Genomic DNA, 20676 nt, shown 5'->3' with positions numbered 1-20676 from the left:
ACAAGCCAGGAGTCTTTTCCTGGCAAATGTGGAAAATTTTAGACTTGAGATCTGCTACTGGCTCTAATCTTGCTCAGCACTGTCAAAATAGAGACTCTATGGTTGGGATCTATTTCCCCTCACTTTTATCAGGACAGGTGTCCCACAGCTAAGAGCCACCATTCAGCCCATCTAATGTAACTAAACGGAGGAGGTTCACACAGCGAGTTTAGGTTAGGCATCTAACTTTTAGCCAGCTAGAGCGAGAGGACATTTATTCTTCCCTTAGAAAGAATCCCCAAGGAGTGTCTGAGCATGCAGCTGTGCTATGACACAAACGTCTGTCCATGAAGGATGGGGCATCAAAATTCTTGGGTGCTCAGTAGAGACAAAAGGTCCAGATGCGGATCTTGTTCATACTGAAGATGGTGATTGCTTTGAAGTGTGTTATCTTTACTTATTTATGCCAATGATATGCTCAGAACTATATTGTCAATGTTAAGCAGAGACAACTCTTTGCCACTGGGCTAAACAGGAGTAACCATAAAATGACTCTAGATTATGCCAACCAAAATCATCCCTGTTAGGGCTACTCTGTAAACTTAGCATCTCCACACGTTTACAGGGTTTGTTACAATCATATTCATGCTTTCATAAAGCTGGGGGCCCAAAAACTGCTTCCAGGAACCACTGGTATCGAGGCCAAGCTAAATACGCTCTAAGTTGCTAGAGCTGTGTGCAGGAGTTCTTGGATTTCACAGCTGGGTACTTCTAGCAAATTGTACTCCTTTCTGTGCACAGTCCCGAAGGATTTCCCCATAAATGCATAGACCTAGTTCTTGCATGTCTGGCAAACTCTTCCTGTATGCTTGCCAAGTTTTAAAGGGCAAGGAATCAACAGCTGATAATTTATGCCAGGAACCTACAATGATCCAAATTCACCCCTCGTGTAATTCTGTTAAAGCCAGCAGAGTTCCAGGGGAGAAGTTGTTGGCTTAGTAGAGTAAATTTTCACTGACATTTGAGGAATACACTGTATCAATTAAAGCAGAGCTAATTATTGCTACTATTATTTGCATTGCAGTAGTTCCCAGAGGCTTTTAACGGGATTATAGCCTTCTGGTATGAGGAGTTCTTAGGAACATAAGCTCTGATCTGGAAGTTCATGTACGATAGCTGACATTTGGTACCTGTGCACAACGTCTCTACATTCAGTGGGGCTCCACAGAGCACGGGGCTTTGCTCACAGGTATGGGCCACAAGAACCTGGGCCACAGAAGTTGCTTGTGATGCTCTGAGGTTTGCCTAGAGCCACCACATGTCTTTCTGCTCTTTACAGAGTGCAAGGGGCCAGCCTGGCCTGTGTCCGGAGGAAGCAAGCCCTTCGCAAACCTCAGCATTCGGGCAAGGGCAACAATGCCGTATATTGGCTCCTTGTTGGGAAACACTCAACCTTTACTTATTTTGATACGCTTATCATAGGGTACCACTCCCTTTGCCTAAGAACGGGGCATCTTAGACATTCTCCACTTTACTCTGAGTCATTCTTGAAGGAAGGACTACCTCACATTTGTCAGCTTCACCCCGATTCCCCTGCTGTCCCTGACACCAGATGGGCTTCTTGGTGAAACAAAGCAAAGCTTAGTCAGTAAGACTTCCAGCATACAGACTGAAAAAAAAAAAATTACAAATAAAATGCTGTAATATGTTTAACACTTGGATTCCTCTGATTTGTCTTGATTTCTTTTCTCTAGATGCCTAAAATATATTGCAAACACTGGGGTCCAGGGCAATACCCAGGCTTCTGCGTGCTGCTCTTAGTTCAGAACCCAAAGCTACAGCCCAAACCTCCCTGCAGCCAGTTGGAGCTGGTAATAATTTATATATTTTACACTATACTTCAACAATATATGCATTCTGTTGAGATTTTGATCTTTGGTGGGTGACCAGCTTTCTAGGGACTCCACACGTGACATATTAATAACACACTTGACAGACACATTGCTTGTTTAGACCATTTCTCAGCACACAAGCTCTCCTATTCTCCACCCTAGCAGCTGTTTCAGGGGTCCTTAGGTCACGCTGCTCTGAAGAAATTACAGCTGAAATAAGATGCATCAAGTGGATTGCAGACAACAAGGCAGATAAGCTGCAACAAGTGGATAAATAAGTAACAAGAATGGGGGAGGAAACCGAAAGAAAAATTACAGCAATAAAAGCTGATACACATTAACACTGCCCGCAGCTCTGGAACTACGGTTAGTCCGGAGGCTGTAACACGCTCAGAATGTTTTCTGTTCAAAGTTTATCACACCAGTGTTTTTCGTATATTTTAATTATTTCAATGCTCATACTGTTCTCTTTCCTTAAGTAAGATATTCGTTAGTTTTTAAAGTCTCTCCCATTTCCTACTCTGCCTTTGCCCTTCTGGGGAATACGCTTAAAGAGAAAAAGCATCTTTCACCTGTGTATATCTTTTAAAAGGTACCGCTGCCTCCCTAGATCACTGCCACTGTCAATAGGTCATAGATCAGGCCCAGTGGCACCTACAAGAGAGTGAACTTGCTTTTGCACCCCTCATTTGTACACTTTAAATCCAGAATTTCCTGCCAGGTGTGACAGAACATTTGCTGCATCACAGGATTTTGCTGAAATAACCCAAGATCTGTTTAGTGTCCGATTTGGAGGAACTCGTCTATAAACAGGCTTAACTTCGAATGGAAGATGGTGCCTTGGCGTTAGATGGCACTTCGAGAGGTTCATCACAAGAAGGTTATGAGCCAGCCCGCCATGTTACAAAAACTCAGGCTGGTTTTGCCAGACTGAGTGGGACTACAATGAAAGCTCCTGAAGAGGTAACTGTGGTTAAAAAATAAGCCAGAAGCACATTTTCTCTAGGGAATCAGGAGCCATTTGCTGTTGATATCACTGTTCTTACTACCCTCATATTAATTTTAAGTGTTTAAAGGAATTAAATTTGGAAGTCTGCTTTACTGGATTTCTGACTGGCAATTTTTAACCATTTGAGTGTGCGTGCAAAAATAAATAATAATTTAAATAAATTTTAAAAACATCAGAAATTAATGTGTCTGCTCAAAAAATAAGCTACTAAGTATTTTGGAAAAAAATGTTAAAATCCAAAACTGGTGTATATAAAACTGATAGTGACTATTGCAGCGGAAACAGCTTAATGTGGAGAAGTTAGGACACAATAATTTCTACCAAAAGGTTTCAAATAATCAGAAAAAAAGAAGTTTAGCATTATTCTCCCCAGCTTAGAGAGGGAAATCTGAGGCAGCAGATGCAAGGCAACCTGCCCCAGTAATGCAGCAAGCGAGTGCAGAACGAGGATTACAGGTTTCTTGAGCTCTGGCTCAGTTATTCACTTAAATCTCCTTGCAAGACAATCTGTTGCATTCCCAACTGCAGCTGGATTTGCTTTGGAAGACACACAGGCAAATACATTATTCATGCAGAACTTCCAAAAGTATTTAAATAAATTGATGATGATTAGTTCATATAAAGTCATTTTAATTCATGGATTCCAGAAGCAGCAAGTATGTTAACCCCCACTTACAGAAAAGGCACGAGCACACTTGCATTTTATAGCACAGGCTAGGTAGTATTGAGAAAAAGTTGGAGTTTTTTGTACAGAATCCAGAGCAACTATAGCTCCTGGAGTTTGAAAACTCAAGGACTGTCCTGAGTGAAGGTGAGTCACCATACTTCTATCTGTCATCATATTTTAGGTCCCTGTTCCACACCTGCTGAAGTTCAGACATCCGGGAACGGCCACTTTTTTGTACCAGAGCTGTGCAAAATGGCTGAAGGGCCTGTATATTAACAAACAGAGTAATAGTGAGCTATCCTCTTATTCCTCTTTAATAACGGATTGGTGTGTTAAGCAAATAGTAACTTGGTTTGTCTTTGGACTGTCAGTCATGGAAATCAAATCAGCTATTAAAATGAGAAAAAATATAGGGCATAAAATACCTATAAAATACACTCTTCTACATATCTGAATGCCATAAAGATCCTCCTTGCGAATACTGCTTATGTTTATGTTGTGGTTTAACCCCAGCCAGCAATTAAGCCCCACACAGCTGCTCACTCACTTCCCCCAATGGGATGGGGGAGAGAATCGGAAGAGTAAAAGTGAGGAAACTCTTGGGTTGAAATAAAGACAGTTTAATAGGTAAAGCAAAAGCTGCGCATGCAAGCAAAGCAAAACAAGGAATTCATTCACCAGTTCCCATCAGCAGGCAGGTCCAGGAAAAGTTCCATCACGCGTAACGGTTACTTGGGAAGACAAACTCCGAACCTCCCCCCCCTTCCTCCTTCTTCCCCCAGTTTCTGTACTGGCCATGACGCCGTACGGTATGGCATAGCCCTTTGGCCAGTCGGGGTCAGCTGCCCTGGCTGTGCCCCCTCCCAGCTTCTTGTGCACCTGGCAGAGCAGGGGAAGCTGAAAAGTCCTTGCCTAGTGTAAGCACTCCTTAGCAACAACTAAAACATCAGCGTGTTACCAACGTTATTCTCATACTAAATCCAAACCACAGCACTATACCAGCTACTAGGAAGAAAATTAACTCTATCCCAGCTGAAACCAGGACAGTTTAACACTTAATTTCCCAGCCTCAAGCAGAAGAGATACAAAGAATTATGAGAAGAGAGCTGTGAACTGTAACAGGCTGCTGGTCGAGTGTCGCCCCACACACTTCTCCTCTGTCCAGCCTTTAAAGGGTCCAGAAAACTGCCCCCCTTGCCAGGAAATCTGTTTGTATTGCAAACCAGCTACACAAAGAAAGATCGATACCAAGCAGCGATGGCTGAAATCCTGGCCCCACGGAAATCATCATGTTTTTTTACCATTGATAGTAGTAGTTCACATTTCACCACCTCCACATCAGGCAATCAGTCAGAGGTGGACTTAAATTATCAGCAAGCATCTCCTACTGATGGTCTGTTTCCTAAATTAAAGTCAGAATTTGGCTGTGAGTTTGTAGGAACATGTAAAGAATAAATCTCTAGCTGTACAGTTGTGAAGAAAACCTAAAAAATGAGACCAAATGCAATGCAGAGATAAGTCTGCAGGGAGCCCGGAACAAAGTGACATGAGAACTTCCCTATTCTCATAGCGAGGGTTTAATCAGATAATGCCGATAATTTAAATACTAACATTGTTAATTATTTCCATGAAGACTCACCCACCTGGGAAAGTTTTGCCGTTTACTTGAACTAGTCTTGTTATAGTAGGCTCTGTTAAACTGTTTTAGATCAGATTGGGCTTCTTCATAAGTGGTGTAACCTAAAAATCTGTTTTATGTGAAGGCATAATTTTATACTGCGTTTAACCCGGTCTGTGCAGAATGCCACAAGTCCTGATACCCCTGTTAAAAGGAAAACTAGGAAAAGGCAGGAAGGAAACTCAAAAGGAAAACTCTTTTTGGTGAATTACTTTACTGTGGGATCAGTAATCCAAACTGATCTACTCTGCAGCCACAATATCACTAGGTTCTTTGAAAAGGGGAGGGGGAGCACGTAGCTAAGCAGCCAGGAGGGAAGCGCCAAGAGAAAGGGCTAGCAGAAAAGGACTTTTAGCTTGCAGTGGAACTGGATTTGGCATGTTCTAACACTGAACCTGTAAAGTACATACCCAGGTGAGGTCTGAGGGGAGAAGCAAGAACAACATGGCCTCAACTATTTTAGTTAGTTTATGCAAGCATTAACTCTCCTGCAACTCTCAAGCCTTAAAAGATGGAGAACCACAGATCTACCTAACGTAGCCCAAATTGTCCCTTTCATGGTGTATTTTAATCCCACTAATACATGGGGTTTTTTCCACACTCTTGTGGAAAAGACTCATGGCAGGTGAACTTGGGGGGGTACAGCTGGACCTACAACCTACTGAAACCTCGAAGCAGCTCTACGTGAGCCGGGCATTTCGGATGTGCCATGAGGAGCCTCCCACTTTGGGGAGAGACATCTACAGACCCTCGTCAGGGAGGCGTGGGATGCTGAAAAGCAGCGCCTTAATCTCCCTTTCCCACTCCCCACTATTTGTCCCGGTCAGGTAAAGGCACAGCAGCCGACTCGGCCGCCCTCCCCACAGAGCCAGGCTGCGGACAGCAGCCTGCCTCAGGGCCGGAGGCCGGCGGGCCTGCTGCCCCGTGAGGGGGAGGCTAGGCCCAGGCACCGCGGACTGCCCGCGGGGACCCCGGGCAGGGTGAGGAACCACTCGGGCACGGCTCCACGGCCCTTCCCTGCACACCCCACGGCCGGCGGGACCCCGCCCCGGCGCGGCAGGGGCAGGGGCAGGGGCAGGGGCCCGTCCGCCATCGCGTCCGCAGCGCGCCCCCGCCGCCGCGCCCTGCGCGCATGCGCCCCCCCCCCGCCCCCCCGCCCCGGCACGTGCCGCTCCCGGCACACGCGCACTCCTGCGCCTCCGGGAGGAAGCCGTTGAGCGCATGCGCAGCGGGCGCTGACGCTGGCCGGCGCGCGGCGCGGCCGGGTCCCGGCTAACCAACCAGCGGCGCCGGCTGCCCGCCCTCCCCGCGAGGGAGGGTCCGGTCCTCCGCCGTCCCATGATGCAGCGCGGGAGCGGCGGCGACAGCGACGGCGGCGGCCGCCATGTTGTGGTAGTTTGTTGTTCTCCTGCCGAGGGTGCGTGCGGAGGGGCGGCGGGAGGGGGAGCCGCCCGGCGCTGAATCCCAGCCCTTCCCCGTCCCCCCGCTCCCCGCCGCTCCTGGAGGCGGCGCGGGGTCGCCGCCGGGAGCCGCCGCCGCCTGGGCAAGGCGAAGAGCCATGGCTGCCGCCCTGGGAGGAGGCGCAGGTGGGTGCCGCGGCCCCGAAGGGCTTCGCCTGGGAGCGCGCGGGGGGGCTCGGGGCTGCGGGGACTCGCCTGGGGGAGCGGGGCCTGGCTGGGGGCGGAGCGGCCGGCGGGGCTGCGGGGAGCCGGGGGCTGCGGGGCCTTCTGGGGCGGTGGCGCCGCCGCCCCTCTGCCTCCCGCCCGGGCGCCGTCGGCGGGGTCGGGGGTGCCGGCGGAGCGGGTGGGCCCCGCGTTCCCGGCGGGGAGCAGAAGCTTCCCCGGCACCGCAAGGCCCCAGGGGTTCCCCTCGTGCTAATGGGGGTTGGCGTCGTGCGGTGATGGGAGCTGTTGTCTCCCCTCGGCCGGGGAGGGCCGGGAAGGGGCAGCAGTTTCATCCCTCACCGCAGGTGTGGGACCTCCGGGCGAGATGGATGTGTTTATTTAGAGACGTTCCTTCTTGTACCTTTTACAGCTACAGTATGTGACCTGTTTGAATAACTTGCCTCTCATCTGGGGAGTAGTTATAATTTATTTTACAGACTGCCCAGAAGCAGAAGGTCTCACTTGGAAACTGTAAAATGAAGTCAGTGCTTGGCCCCAGGACTCTCAGGCGCACCACTTCTCTCCTTCTTGACTAAGGACACTTCTTCTCACAGCATTTTAAATGACAACTCAAAACCCTCTGTGGCTCTGACTGGTATATTAAGCAAATTTTAAAATGAGAACGTTTGGTTGAGTGATTAAAAGAAAGACTTGCAGGAGTCACACTGAGGTGTTCAGAAGAGATACAGTTAAGAGAACATATCCATTTCTGGTGGTGTGGGCCTTGTTTCTCTAGGAATAACACTTTTGATAAAGACTGGTCAGAGCCATCAGCTGACCCACTTGTCCGTGTCTGTACAAAAGTTTGTCATGATTTTAGTCAGTGTTTTTTCTGTAAGTAGGTGTCACAGAGAAGAGTGTGACTTGTCCACGTGATCATTCACCTAAGTGGTCATACTGTTCACCATTTTTAGCTTAATTGGTAACAAAGTACATAAACACAACTAAATTTCCTACTAAAGGTAAATGTTACAAAGAAATTCCCAAGTTTAGGAGTTGAGTTTGGGAAGAAGGCTAGGAAGGACAGCACTGATTGGTAAAACAGTAAATATTTTAATATCTTGGGCATTGTTTTAATGGTGTTAAATATATTGCAATGTAAGTTGTTATACAAAAGTCTTTGTGCTAGTTTCTGTGGTTTGGATCTGTTACATGTGGTGTGGAAGTAAACTTTGCATGCATGTTCTATCTCTGGGAGTTTTTTTGTAGTGTTGTGAGGACAGAGTAAAGGAAGTGTCAATTCTGGAGTATTTTGGTTCTTGTGTTTAAAACTGCTGCAAGTTGAACGAGCATGCTTTCATGTACAAGGCTGTATGCAGCAGACAACCTTCAACTATGTGGTGAAACTGCAGTTTCAAAACTATTTTTTTTGTTGCTGTGGATTAGTACCATTTGTGTCTAACCATTAATTAGGATCCGCTTGTATTAAGTGGGCACAAGCAGTTGTTTGTTCAGCATTAACACTATGCTCATCAATAAATGGTGGCCAATTAAATATGACCCTTGCTCGTATAAGCAGTATTTGTTTAGTCTAGATGATCACTGTGCAGCACTTGCCTGAATGAAGAAACCCAGAGGTGTCACACACTTATGTCTGTATGACTAGTCAAGGAAAATTCCTGGTTGAAGTTGTTAAATACACACTTAAAACCTGGTAAAAAAGCCTAGAACTTACAGGAATGGTATATGCAACTCTTCTTGGAAAGGGACTACTATCCAAAGTCAATAGTGGTAACAAATGGGAAAGAAGCCCAGGACTAAGTGGTCATTTGGCTTAAATGTTTTTGACCAGTTAAAGTTTTAACTGTAGGAATTAATGTTTTAGATTTAGTTTTTGGTTTTTTTGGGGGGAGGGAAAGACTTTAAAATATGGCAGTAACAGCACCCCAGTGTTTTCTAAAAAAAAAAAAAAAAAGGATCTAGTGATTGATAAAGTAATACAAAATAGGTCTTGGAAAAACAGTGTTAATTTGATGACATTGCAGGGTAACAATTGGCAAAGTGAGATAGTTTTGGTTTTGAAGATGCAGATTAAAGTTTAAATCTTCTGTAAGGATATGTTGCAGGGCTGAAAAATGAAATGTGAAATGGCTCTGTTGGCTGAACACTTAAATATATTTGATGGAAGGAAGGTGATTTGTCTGTTGGACAGCATGTGTGGACTCATTGGTCATTTCTAATTTTTTAGGTTCTTGGGAAATACTGGCTTAATTCGTAAGAATAAGGTATCAGTATGTACTTTTGTGACCAGATACTTGTGTTGGTGCAGCTAAGCTTTCTAAGGATGAAGGTAAAGGCTCTTTTGGTGGTAGGTTTCACAAACATAAACTGTGAAGTTTTCAAGTGGTGGTCTGTGAGGTCTCTGGGAGTGATTCACAGCTTCATATTACTTCACAAATTCTTTTGCTGTGGAGCCTGATTGAACTTGCTTCTAATTCTAGAATGGCTGTGTTGAAACACAGAAGTTCAAGGGGGTATGCTGGTGATGAAGAGGCACTTTGAGGGCTTATAGCTGCTCATTAGTCCATTGATATGGTTAAGTCAATGGTTCCCAAACTTTGATTCAAACTTTCATATAAGAACAGAACCAAAGCAAACATGTTGAAAGTTGAGTAACATATTCTTACTTAAAGGGGGGCTACAAAGAGCACGAAGGCCCTCTCTTCACAAGGAGCCACATGGAGAAGACAAGAGGCAACGGCTACAAGTTGCGCCAGGAGAGGCTCCATTCGATATAAGAAAGACTTTTTTTTTTTTTTTTTTTAACAGTGAGGACAATCCCTTGCTGGAAAAACCTCCCCAAGGAGATGATTGAGTCTCCATCACTGGAGGTTTTCAAGATGCGATTGGAGAGGGTGCTAGATAACTTATCTCATCTAGGCTCCCTTTCCCACGAAAGGTTGGACCAGATAGAACAGCTCAGGCTGGAAAGGACCTCAAAAGACTATGATTTAGGGATAATCTCCTTATAGTGTAATGTAATAACTGTGTTGTGTAGATGCTGAAATTTTTTCTTGGTATTTACTACAATCAATTTACAGCTAGATTTTAATCTAATTTAGGGAGAGATGGTTTCAGGATAAACAACAAACCATCACTAAAACAAAGCAAAGAGCACTTCTTATCTCGATTGTCTGCCATACTGAAGTAAGGGAAAACTGTTGTAAGTTTTCTTCCTTTCAGATTAATTCACTGCTGATGAACTTCAGTGGTCTAGAAGACTTTGAGTGTAGATATCCTTGGGGTGTAAATCACGACAGGGGATGGGGCAGAGGAGGAGCTGAAGAGGACCCCATCTATACACGTCTACTCCATATTCCTGCTGAAGTCCTGCACCAAGAGTAGCTGAGTGGGTGTTTCTCTACCTCTGAGCCTGTTACGTTATTCCTTCAGCTTGAACTTAAGCTGTCATCAGTTTAATTTCATTTTAACTAATCTGAGGGCTGCTGTTGTGCTCTCAGCAATGTAGTGGCTTTAAAAACCTCTTGTGAAGCTGTTGATAAAAATTGGAAAAAAGCTTATACTGCTAGCACAGCAAGCACCTTTCTCTGTGCTGTGGGTCACTATCCTATTCAAAGATGTAGTAAAAATTCCCCAGTGTGACAAATTCCATTGAATTTGTTGTGCTTCAGGCTATTCGGCAGCAGCATACAGGGACTGGAAATAGATTCTGCATTTGTGCCTAGGTGAAAGTGGATGGAGTGCTGGCCATATTTTGGTCTCTGTGGGTATTGCATCCTATTTTATTAGGTGGACTGATGCAACTGGTCACTAAACAGTTATATTGCAATATGCACACACTAAAACTCCTCTAAGTGTCAAAGGCCTATAGAGTTTACAATTCATGAAATACAAATATATGATCATGGGCTATTGTACCAGCTAAGGACTAGTGCCAAAAAAACGTTACTACTTGAATGAGCTTGTGGCAGGCAGATTTGCTTTAAAGCATAGCATTTTTTAATCTCTTTATGCTTCTTTGACAAGCTTTCACTGAAAGTCACGTTCTTCTGAATGTTCCCTCATTTCAGGTCATCTAAATTAAACATAGCCTTAGTATCACTTGTTTTTACAAAAGCCAAATGATGCTTTATTGCATCAAATACTAAACCTCAGATTTTAGGTCACGCAGAAATTGTTGTCCAGGATAAGTTAAGGTGATGGTTGTCGCTGACTTGACCAACAAAACCTCCGAGTAAGTGATGTGATTGGTCCAGTGTTACATTCTGCTGTAATGCATCCTCAGTTTTAACTATAACTTTTGGTGGCTGTGAAAGATGCTGGAGAGTTTCTGGAGCGTTGCAGTTTCTCATCAGTGTCCAAAGCCGTTTGGGAACTGAGTTCATGTGGATTTCATTTAAACCCTTGGCCTTCATTCACTCTTAAGCGTTTGTGAGGCAAGGCCTTTTAAAATGTTTTTCTAAAGCAAGTATATTTTCAAATCCAAGCAGACTTTGGAAATGGTTTTTTTGTGGCTTGGTGGTTCTGGGTTTAGATGTAGTTTATTAAAAAAAAAAAAAAAAAGCTAGTGACTTGCTTTGCACCATGACAAACTCTCTAAAAAAACTTGGTTTTGAGAAGCTAAAAAGAACTTATCTCCTGTAGAAATTAATTTTTCTACTTTATTTGTTTGAGGAAGCTAAACTCTGTCCTGTAGGAGTAATTTGGAAGGAAAACATGAAATACACTAGTTGAGGAACATGTCATGCAATCGTTACATTGTTACAAATACTTAGTCACTGAGTACCTAAGGCTTCTGTGAGTAATTGTTTACCAATATAAAGACTCCATGATGTCTGTCCCTGAAAAGATAAACTGAACCCTTTGTGTTTGTGTGGTGTGTTTGTGCATGTGTGTTCTTGTGCATAATGCAGTAGTAGGAGTGAACGTGATTTTTATGATGGGGATAGAGGGATTGATTATCTGTAATAAATGGGACTTGATTCATAGTGTGCTTCATAATGTGTTAGGTTTACATCACAGACTCGGGTTCAGGAGTTCCTGTTGACCTTGTGCTTTTACTGCTAGACGTTGTTGTGATTCGTTACCAGAAGTTTTCATTCAACTGGTGTTAGTAGTACAGTTGCGTTGCCAGCTTGTGTTTTAGGCACGGCTGTTTCTCATGAAACCTGTTATTCTTCTGTATCACATGGCAAGAGATACTGAAACTCAGTTCAGTGTCGCGGGCAGAAGCATAGGTCTGTTTTTAAATGGTATACTCAGTTCCTGAAAATCAAGACACTACAATACCTGTGTGTTGTGTAACCTTTTGCAATGAAATATGAAGACAAATATTCTGTAGATATAAACTATTACATGAAGATAAGCTGGTAAGCTGTTTTTAATCTGGAGACTTGTGCTTGAAATGCTGTCAAGTTGTCATGTTGAGTGTTTTAAATATGATACTGGGGAATGGGATAGACCAAGATGGACTTGCTATGTTCAGCATTAAATCTAAGCATAGACAAGTGGTGTTTTTTCCTCTAGTTTTGTTTTTCTTCCTTTTTTTAATAGCTCCCTTACCTGTTCTGCCCAAAAGCAGTGCAGCTTAGTTACTTTCTTGGAAGACCTGTTGGGTAAACAGTGTGTAATACTTTTTTATCCATTGAACTATTGGATCATTGTGGCTTCTTCATCTTGTTTTGGATAAGGAAAAATCTTTGATGCTTTTTCAATGTCTAAAACTAATAGTATGTTTGATATTCATGATAGTGTAATATTGAAGGGAACCAAAATACAAAATTTTGAACTGTTACAGAGGTTTATGAGACGGCATGTGGTTAGTGTTCCAGAAAGTGTGCAGGTGTATTTCTAGGAAGAACAAACAATGCAGTCATCAAATGTTTTTCCTAGTCTAGAAGTCTTGGCCATCTCATTGCAGTAAAATACTCCATCTTAGCAACAGTTGCTATGTAGGACTACCTTTTTAGGCTATGTTGGTACCATTTTAAGACGTTAAGAGCTCTGCAGTGTTCCCGCTGATTCATCTTCTACGCTTGTGAGACTTGACTGTGTAGCTTAGGACTTCCATTTTACATAGAAAAATGATTAGTGAAGGTTTTATTGAAAGGGTGTCCACAGAGTTAGAAACTACCATCAGCATAGCCAAAGAGGAAATGAGGCTTGTACTTTGTGGATTTCTAGTGTGGATGATCTGTCCTTATTAAGCAGGAAAAAAGATAACAGTTCTGGGCATATATCATAAAACCAAAAAATAAGCCGTATAGAACAGCTTATAGCAGTACTGGTGCTACACCAGGGTAAGTGTAAAGCAAACAGGAACCTTTTAGTGTGGGGAATCAAGTGTGTTTGGCTGTCTTTGTGCTTATCCTGGTTCACAGCTGGCCAGAGCCTGGCGAGGCAGGCTGGTCAACAAAACAGCCAGTGTTAGTCAGTCTCTGCAGCATCCTGCAACTTCTCTGTCCCTTTGATAATGGCGATTTTCTTAGAGCTGCAGTAGGAAGAGCCAAGTGGTGGATTATTTCTTTTGTTTTCCTGTGTAACTGGTCTGTCCTGCTTACTTACTCAGTGCTTTTTTGGTATTTGATAGGTCTTGTTTTTCTTTTCCTTCTAGTGCTGCCTGGAAGTTAGAGAGGGTCCTTGGTGTGTTTAGTGATCACCTGTCAGGATCTTCCGGTTGATATCCAGCTAATGCGCACACGTCCTCGTGAGCTTTGCCATCAGAGCCTTGAATTGAGGCGAGGAGCCGTACCCATTGCGTGGCACGTCTTAGCAACAGTTGCTATGTACGACTGCCTTTCTAGGCTGCAGATACTGCTGGAAGAAATACAAAACCTCTTCCAACTCGCACAACGGATATTTTCCTGCTTAAAAAGCTTATGTTCATGGATTCCCCCCTCCCTTTTTTTCTTCTCTCCTCACGTCCCACACAGTAGTACTGAAAATTACATATATAAAAAAATAATCTTTGGCTGTTGTTCTCAGTGGTTTTGTGCTCTGCTGATGCTGAGTGTGCCTCTTTCTGTACAAGTTAATGTTTTACAGGCACTTAACCATGCTTGACGCAAACATTGATTTATAAGAATTTCTTAAGGAGAAACATCCATAAATGTTACACTGACTGTTGTTTACTGGTATTTTCCAGTGTTATTGCCTAGACAAGTAGAAGAAAAATGAAAATATGTGTAGTTCTAGAAATGGAAAAAAAATGATTCCTCACTGAGGTTTTTTAGGTATCCCATCGCGCTGCAGGTGTGAGGCCTATGTCCATTTCAGTGCTTGCTGGCTCACAAACGGTGAAGCTGGCAATGAATGCTGTTTGTAGATGCGTGACTGTTGTGACCTCTTTTTCTAAAGGAGAGCTACAACCTGCTTTGGGCTCTGACAACACTTAATGTCAAAATGCTGTAATTTGTGACGCTCATTGTTAGTGTCAGCTGTCACAGAACAAACAAGCATAAAAAAGAAAAGCTGACTCCCTCTGTCCCAAAGATCTTGATATCATAAGTGTTTGATGAGACAGGGAGAGAAGAGATGAGAACAGGGAGGTGGTGGGGACATAGGTGGAACAGTTATTAAAAGCTACGGTCACCACACACAGATTGACCAGTCATTTTTGAGGCTTTTGTATGCATCCTGCAAGAGGGGACTTGTGAAAAGGGCTTTGCATGGATGTAATTCAGCTTTGGATTTTGGTAGGAGTTGCTCATAAATCAGGAATAGGATGTGAGAAATTTGGAGGGGTTGGAAGAGCTGGAGGGTGGAGGTTCGTGATGTTGGCTGAGTGGGGTCCAGGTCTACACTACAAGCTTGGCAGGAACTTGGACCCGCTTTTGTTATTGTTTCTTCACTAGCAGTAATACTAGGTTGAAGTGCTGTTACGGCCGTGAAGGTTAACTGTCGGGCCTGGAAAAGCACTATGAATTATATTGAAGAATGTTTCTTTTTGCTGTAGAGAGATCTCAACAGAGAAAAAGTTTGGCACATAACTTTGTGTTGTCTGGATTTAAACCTGGCTGATGTGAAGGTCCATCTGTGTAAGAATTGTGTGCTGAAGAGCTAAGGTCTTGTCTTCAAGTGGGGTTGGTTTATAATACAGCTCTCTGTAGTTCTCAAAGTGGTGCCTGGCATGAAAAAATACGGTATCTTGCAAGCAAGCAGGCATAGCTGAAACAGAAGTTGCTGTCTTCCTGATGGTGGTCGTTGTCTTGAGCTGTGCTACTCAGTATGTGGACACGTGTAATTTGGGTTGCTGCAAAACCAGTCGCATTACCTTAAAAAAAAAAAAAATATCTTTGGCGGTGCTTACATCAAGTCAGTGGATTTCCAGCTGTAAGAACAATGACGGTGCAGAATATTTGTGCCCTTAAAATGGCAGTGCACTAATAATCACTGCAGCCTGGTTTTGAATGACCATGAGGAGAGCAAGGTGGCATTGTTTTTTGGTTTTTTTTGTTTTTTTTCAGAGATCACAAAATTCAGTGTTTAAGAGGAAGATAGTAAATGTTTGGATATCTGTCTGGCTTTCCCCTGTGGGTGAAATAGGAATTGGAAGTGAAGGAGGTTGCAACATGTAGATGTTTGAGCAGAGAAATGTAAAACAACTGTTTGTTTCGATGGTGTTGGCCCATGTAAATTAGTTTAAATATAGAAGATTAATTGAAATATAAAAGTATCTGTAGGGAGTAAGAGGGGGAACCTGATCAGGGGGAATTGTTTTTACCTACTGTTTCAAAACAAGAGTTGCCACACTTGACTTGTGTTGCATCGTAATTCATACTCAGCAGTCTTATTTTCATAACTGTTTATGACTGAAATTTCTGGTTTGAGAGCTTTTAATTTAGTTTCACTGCAAGAACCGATTTTTCTCTTTTTAATGTTTTTACCTGCTTTTAAACTTCTATCAGTCACTAATGCCCATATTTTGATTATATGAAGTAAGGAGTGAATAGGTTTGTCATTGCATGTGGGGAATATTCACTAAAGGGTACTGGGTTGAGTTTAAAGGGCTGAAGACAGATTTGGTTTTGAAGGTTCATTAAAAACCCCAAACAAACACAAAAAAGAGTTGATCCTTGGCATTGTACTTGGTCAAAGAGTTGAGTGCAAATAGAGTTAGGAGAATGACTGGATATATGGCATTTTAGTGTTCACCAATTCAGACTGTAAGGCTGGAAGGACTGGATTGCTCCACATCCTGTATTTTGCAGACTGTTGAACTGCAGCCAGTTTCCCCATGTGCTGAGCATAAATTTTATTTGCCCACTTGTTTGACTCTTAAAAAAAGTCATTAAAATGTGTAAAAAGACACTTATTTCAGGTGTGCGTTCTCTGTTGGGCTGTAGCCACAGGTTGGGAGAGTAAGGGTATGTGCTTCCAGTTTACAGATGAGACACATGGATGTCTGAACAGAGCAGATGAGCTTTGCATTTCTTTTGCAGATAAGTGGAAGTTTTAATATTTTTAAGTAGCAAAATTATCATTTGCAACTAAGCTACACAAGAGTAATTTGTGATTTGTTAGGCTATAGTGAGGGTACTTGTTCAGAGAAATACATGGAGCACCAGTTTTATCTTGGAAGGCATGTGCATGCTTAGGTACACAGTGTAACCTGCTTCAATGACTTTTAGTGTTTTTAATGCCCCAGTCGAGATAATTGATGCTGTATTACATCTGACTTCCCTCTTCCGTTTCGGGTTGCTGGTGCTGTCTGGCCTTGTGCTGACCTGAGGTTCAGTCCTATTTTCAAAGAGCCTTTGCAGGCTCAGTGCAGGTAGATGAGCCTGTGGCCCCCAAGGCAAGCAGAGACCTGGCAGGCGTGGTTCCCTTCACCTCCGTTGCACCTCAGTTTCGTGCATTTCTAGGGAGCTTCTGTCTCTGGGATAAACCACTGGTAAATGTTGCCAACGAAGGTTATCTCATGCTCTGTCTGTTTTCCTTGGGCCATCCTCACCTCAACAGTGAGAAGAGGGAAAGCTATATAGTACCTGATGGTTTTTTTGGGTTGTTTTTTTTTGTTTGTTTGGTTTTTTTGGTTTTTTTTTTTTAATCGAAGCATGTTGGTATTTATCTGTTTTCCTCACGTTACAATGCAAAGCAGAAAAAGCTATTTTTGCATCTTCTAAAAAACAGCCCCCCATCCCACCTAAGTGATTACTTCAGAAACTTTTCATTTCAGTAAGAATTACTTAATGTGGTCACCTTCTTTACAGATGATGACTTTGATCAGTTTGATAAGCCTGGTGCAGAAAGGTCTTGGAGAAGAAGAGCTGGAGATGACGACTGGGACAGGTAGGTAGAGTATCTTCATGTTCAGTTTCTGTACGCTGAATTACATTGCTCTGTTTTCCCATTCTGGCATTTTGTATTCTAACATTTAGAGTAGCACACATTTAGATACTAATGAAGATGTTAGTTGTTGTGCATGTGTCAGCCGATGCTGGATTGTGCCAAACATATACTTGCCTTGAGGAATATAGAGAGCGCTGTGAAGAGATACCACTTGAAATTGGATAAATACAAAGTATTTGTGGTGTGTAATTAACTTTGCAATTAATGTCCTGGTTTTCCTTTTAAATATTAAGTAGATCTCAATGGTTTAAATAGATTTTGCTAGTAGTTGAATTTGCTTAACTTAATTTTTTTTTTAACTAGATGTTTAAATTCTTACCCTCAAAATCCTCCTTCAGTTTTACATTGGGCAAGAGTAATGGAGCTTAGGTATGGGCTTCTATTGAAAAAATATGACTGTTGTAAAGATTTAGAAGTATGTATGAATTTGGTTATTTTGGAGGAGAATAAGAGCATATTCTTTTATGTGAAGGCACTCTAGCTGGGAAAGACTTGAATCAAGCTGCTGGCTAGACTTGTCTATTCTTTCTGGGAGAAAACTTTTCTCTTTTTTGTGGGGTTGCTTTTTTATTATTCCTTTTTAGCAACAGAGAGACTTGTTCAGACTTTGCCAGTGGTTTTCACTGTAAAAAGGGGGAAAAAACATTCCAAATGGATTTTTGTCTTTTCTAATAACCATTCAAGTGATTGTAGTAAACAGATTTTACCCAAAGTAGTTTTCCGCTGAGCTGAGCCCTTGGAGTGAATCAGCTACTCCGCATTTATCGTCATTCCAGAGGGATTAGTTTCCTCTTCTGTGCTTTTCTGCTAGGTTAAGTAGGTAGTTTTCATTGCTGTAGGAGGTGAGTAAGAGTGAATAAGGAATTTGGACAATAGCTTCAGTGTACAGGGTGTTCTGCCCAGTGCTGGTGAGGGGCGTCTGCTCTCTGTCATGCCAGCACAGCTCTTTGCGGGTTGGATGGTGAACTGCATCAAGGAAATGATCTGGTTTGAGAGTGTAATTAAAATAACTTGTTCAGCCTTGGTCACTGTACTGTGCTGCCTCCCAGCCCCACTCTGGGTATTTGGAAATACTGAAGCCAATATTACAGGTGAAATGCTTTGTATTAGAACATTTTCTGAACTTTTTGCCCTTGCTGACTTCATGGTATGAATAGGTGGGCTCCTAGATGCTGGCTGGTCACATTTGTTTTTAGCTGTCCCACTCTTACCACTTCAGAAAATTTGGAAGAGTCAAACAGCTGTTGTATCGGAAGTTGTAAGCTTATTGCCAGTGGTTAACTCCTTGTGGCAAAGCTATTTTTATAGGACTTGAGAAAGGTTATAGAGTATTTTCACTAAGCTGAGACTTTGAAGCACACAAGGATTCAGTTTCAGAAAAGTTTTTGTTTGTGTTTATTATTAATTGCATATAATTTAAAATAGGTGGGCAAAAATCATATTGTTTATTCTTTAGTGAAATTGTAAGGGAAGTGGTTTCAGGTGCAGTGCTGGAGATTCCAGAGTTTCATCTTGCTGATCATTTCAGAAAATGTTTTTTTGTAACTGTATCTAATAGAATATTATTTTATTTGCATGTGTTGGAATTTTTATTTATTTTTTTATTATTATTAATTCTTTTCAGATCGCCAAACTGTCTTTGGAAGTGTTAAGTTCTATGGTTGTCTGGGCAATTACAAATGCTGTACATAGATATATTGTTGCCGAATGTAATTGCATTAATTTTTTTAACTACTGGCCTAATTCAGTATAGAATACAGTTTCTTGAAGATGGAAAGAAGGCCGAATGAACACAGTAGACTTGTTTTTTTAATCCTTCATGCTTTGTTTTGCAACCTAAATCGCTTTTTGTGGGGGAGGGTGAAGGAGTTATGCTGTTAGTCATACATCTTGATCATCAACTCTTACTGTGTTGCTACTTAACTGAGTACCATCCCCCAGTCATTTAAATAGTTTTGAATTTGCAGATCACTTTCCTTTCTCAGGCATTGGAGGGTGATAACTGAGAGCTGGAAGACCCCAGTTATTTGGGAGTACAAATGTAACATTGTTCTTGGAGAACTTTCCCCATGACATTTTTTTTGCAAATTCTTTTCCCGAAACACTTGTGTGCTTGCTACTGCTCATGTTTAATGAGGCATGCTCATGAAATTGGAGGCCAGAAAGGGCCAGTCTAACGTCTTTATCACAGGCTATTAATTTATACGTTTATCTCTATAAGTAGCCCAAGGCTTGGGTTTGGGAAAAACATGCAGGTCTGGTGCGATCCTGTGAGATGACAGGGCTGATTTAGTAGTTGACTTCTGCTGAAATTCACTTGTTTTGACCCTTCTCTGAGATTATTCATTTCTCTACAGTGGCAGAAAACTTTCCACTTGTTGTTGTCTTTCTTTTTTATTATTATTCTCTTCCTCATTTGGTGAGCTCAATTCATTCAGTGAGGGGAATGTTGAGTATTGGGAGTTGAGGAAGGGGAGGAAATGGGTCCGTCTCTTCTGAGAGCAGTGAACTCAGATTATCTTAACCCTAATTTTCTAGAATTGTGGTTTTGGAAAGACCTTTGTGTCTTGATGATAGTGAGGGTGAGTTGTCTTTGGAACTATCACAGATGTGTACTTTTATTCCAGTTTAATTTATTTTGTGTGGCTTCATGTCGTATCAGATTGCAACCATTCGTTTTTGTCTGTTTTTCTCAGCTAACCTAAGGTCTTTTAGTATCTGGGTGGGGTTTTTTGGTTTTTTTTTTTGTTGTTGTTGTTTTAGTAGTCAGATCTGGTAATTCTGGTCCCTCCTTTTTCTGATAGATAACTTCAGATGTGGCTATTTTAAAAGAAGCTTGCTTACTTTGCAGGCTTTTCTCTGTTACTTTGTTTATTCAAAAAGTTACCAGTGGTGATTTTTCTTTTTTTATGAAAAATGAAAATATTGAATAACATTGAATATTTTAATATGTTTTGAGGGGCATTCTGTGAAACATTTTTGTTTCTGTTATGAGCTTCATTTATGTGCTAGTGTGAATTTTTTTGACTGTCAAGTAATAAGCCAGAGCTTTTAAAAAACTAGAATAAGTGATTACTTCTATTGACCAAACGTTTAATCTTTTTAAAAAAAAAAAAAATCACATCGAGGATATTTTTTAGTAATGTGTTGAATAGCCCTAACTATGTTTAGATAATTAAATTAATCTTCCGCCTTCTTTTCCATTCATTCTTGATCTGGATTTCTTACTGCCTGAACTTGCTTTTCATCTGAATGTTGCTATAACACATACTCTTGCTGTCTTTTGGAATTTCTCTAATGCAGCTTTATTAAAAGCTGTCAGTGGTGGACCATAGTGCTGGGAAATATTTTTCAAACCTTGTGGTGCATTTGTCAGATTACTGGCAGCTGAAGAGATTAGTGACTTTTTCCTGCTTCAATTTTGGCTCTAAATTCTTCTGAAACCATTTCTGTTACGTAGAGTTTTCTGTCTCTGA

At 42.1% G+C, this 20676-nt stretch overlaps 1 protein-coding gene across 5 annotated transcripts in view; it reads left to right on the top strand.

Moving 5' to 3' along the window:
* The first annotated feature begins 6557 nt into the window (after nt 1-6557).
* RBM33 (RNA binding motif protein 33) overlaps nt 6558-20676 on the top strand; it is a 108372-nt gene continuing 94253 nt past the window's right edge. For 3 of the 5 annotated variants that reach the window (XM_082316148.1, XM_082316147.1, XM_082316151.1), the window contains exons 1-2: nt 6558-6811; nt 17062-17140. In XM_082316148.1, the coding sequence (XP_082172274.1) occupies nt 6784-6811; nt 17062-17140 (107 nt within the window). In that variant the 5' untranslated portion in view covers nt 6558-6783. The remainder of the gene's footprint in view (nt 6812-17061; nt 17141-20676) is intronic. The other 2 variants (XM_082316150.1, XM_082316149.1) reach the window with 1 other exon arrangement.

The sequence above is a fragment of the Platalea leucorodia genome (assembly GCF_965183815.1).
Source record: "Platalea leucorodia genome assembly, chromosome: 1".
Lineage (NCBI taxonomy): Eukaryota > Metazoa > Chordata > Aves > Pelecaniformes > Threskiornithidae > Platalea > Platalea leucorodia.
This window is presented reverse-complemented; position numbering and strand designations above follow the sequence as displayed.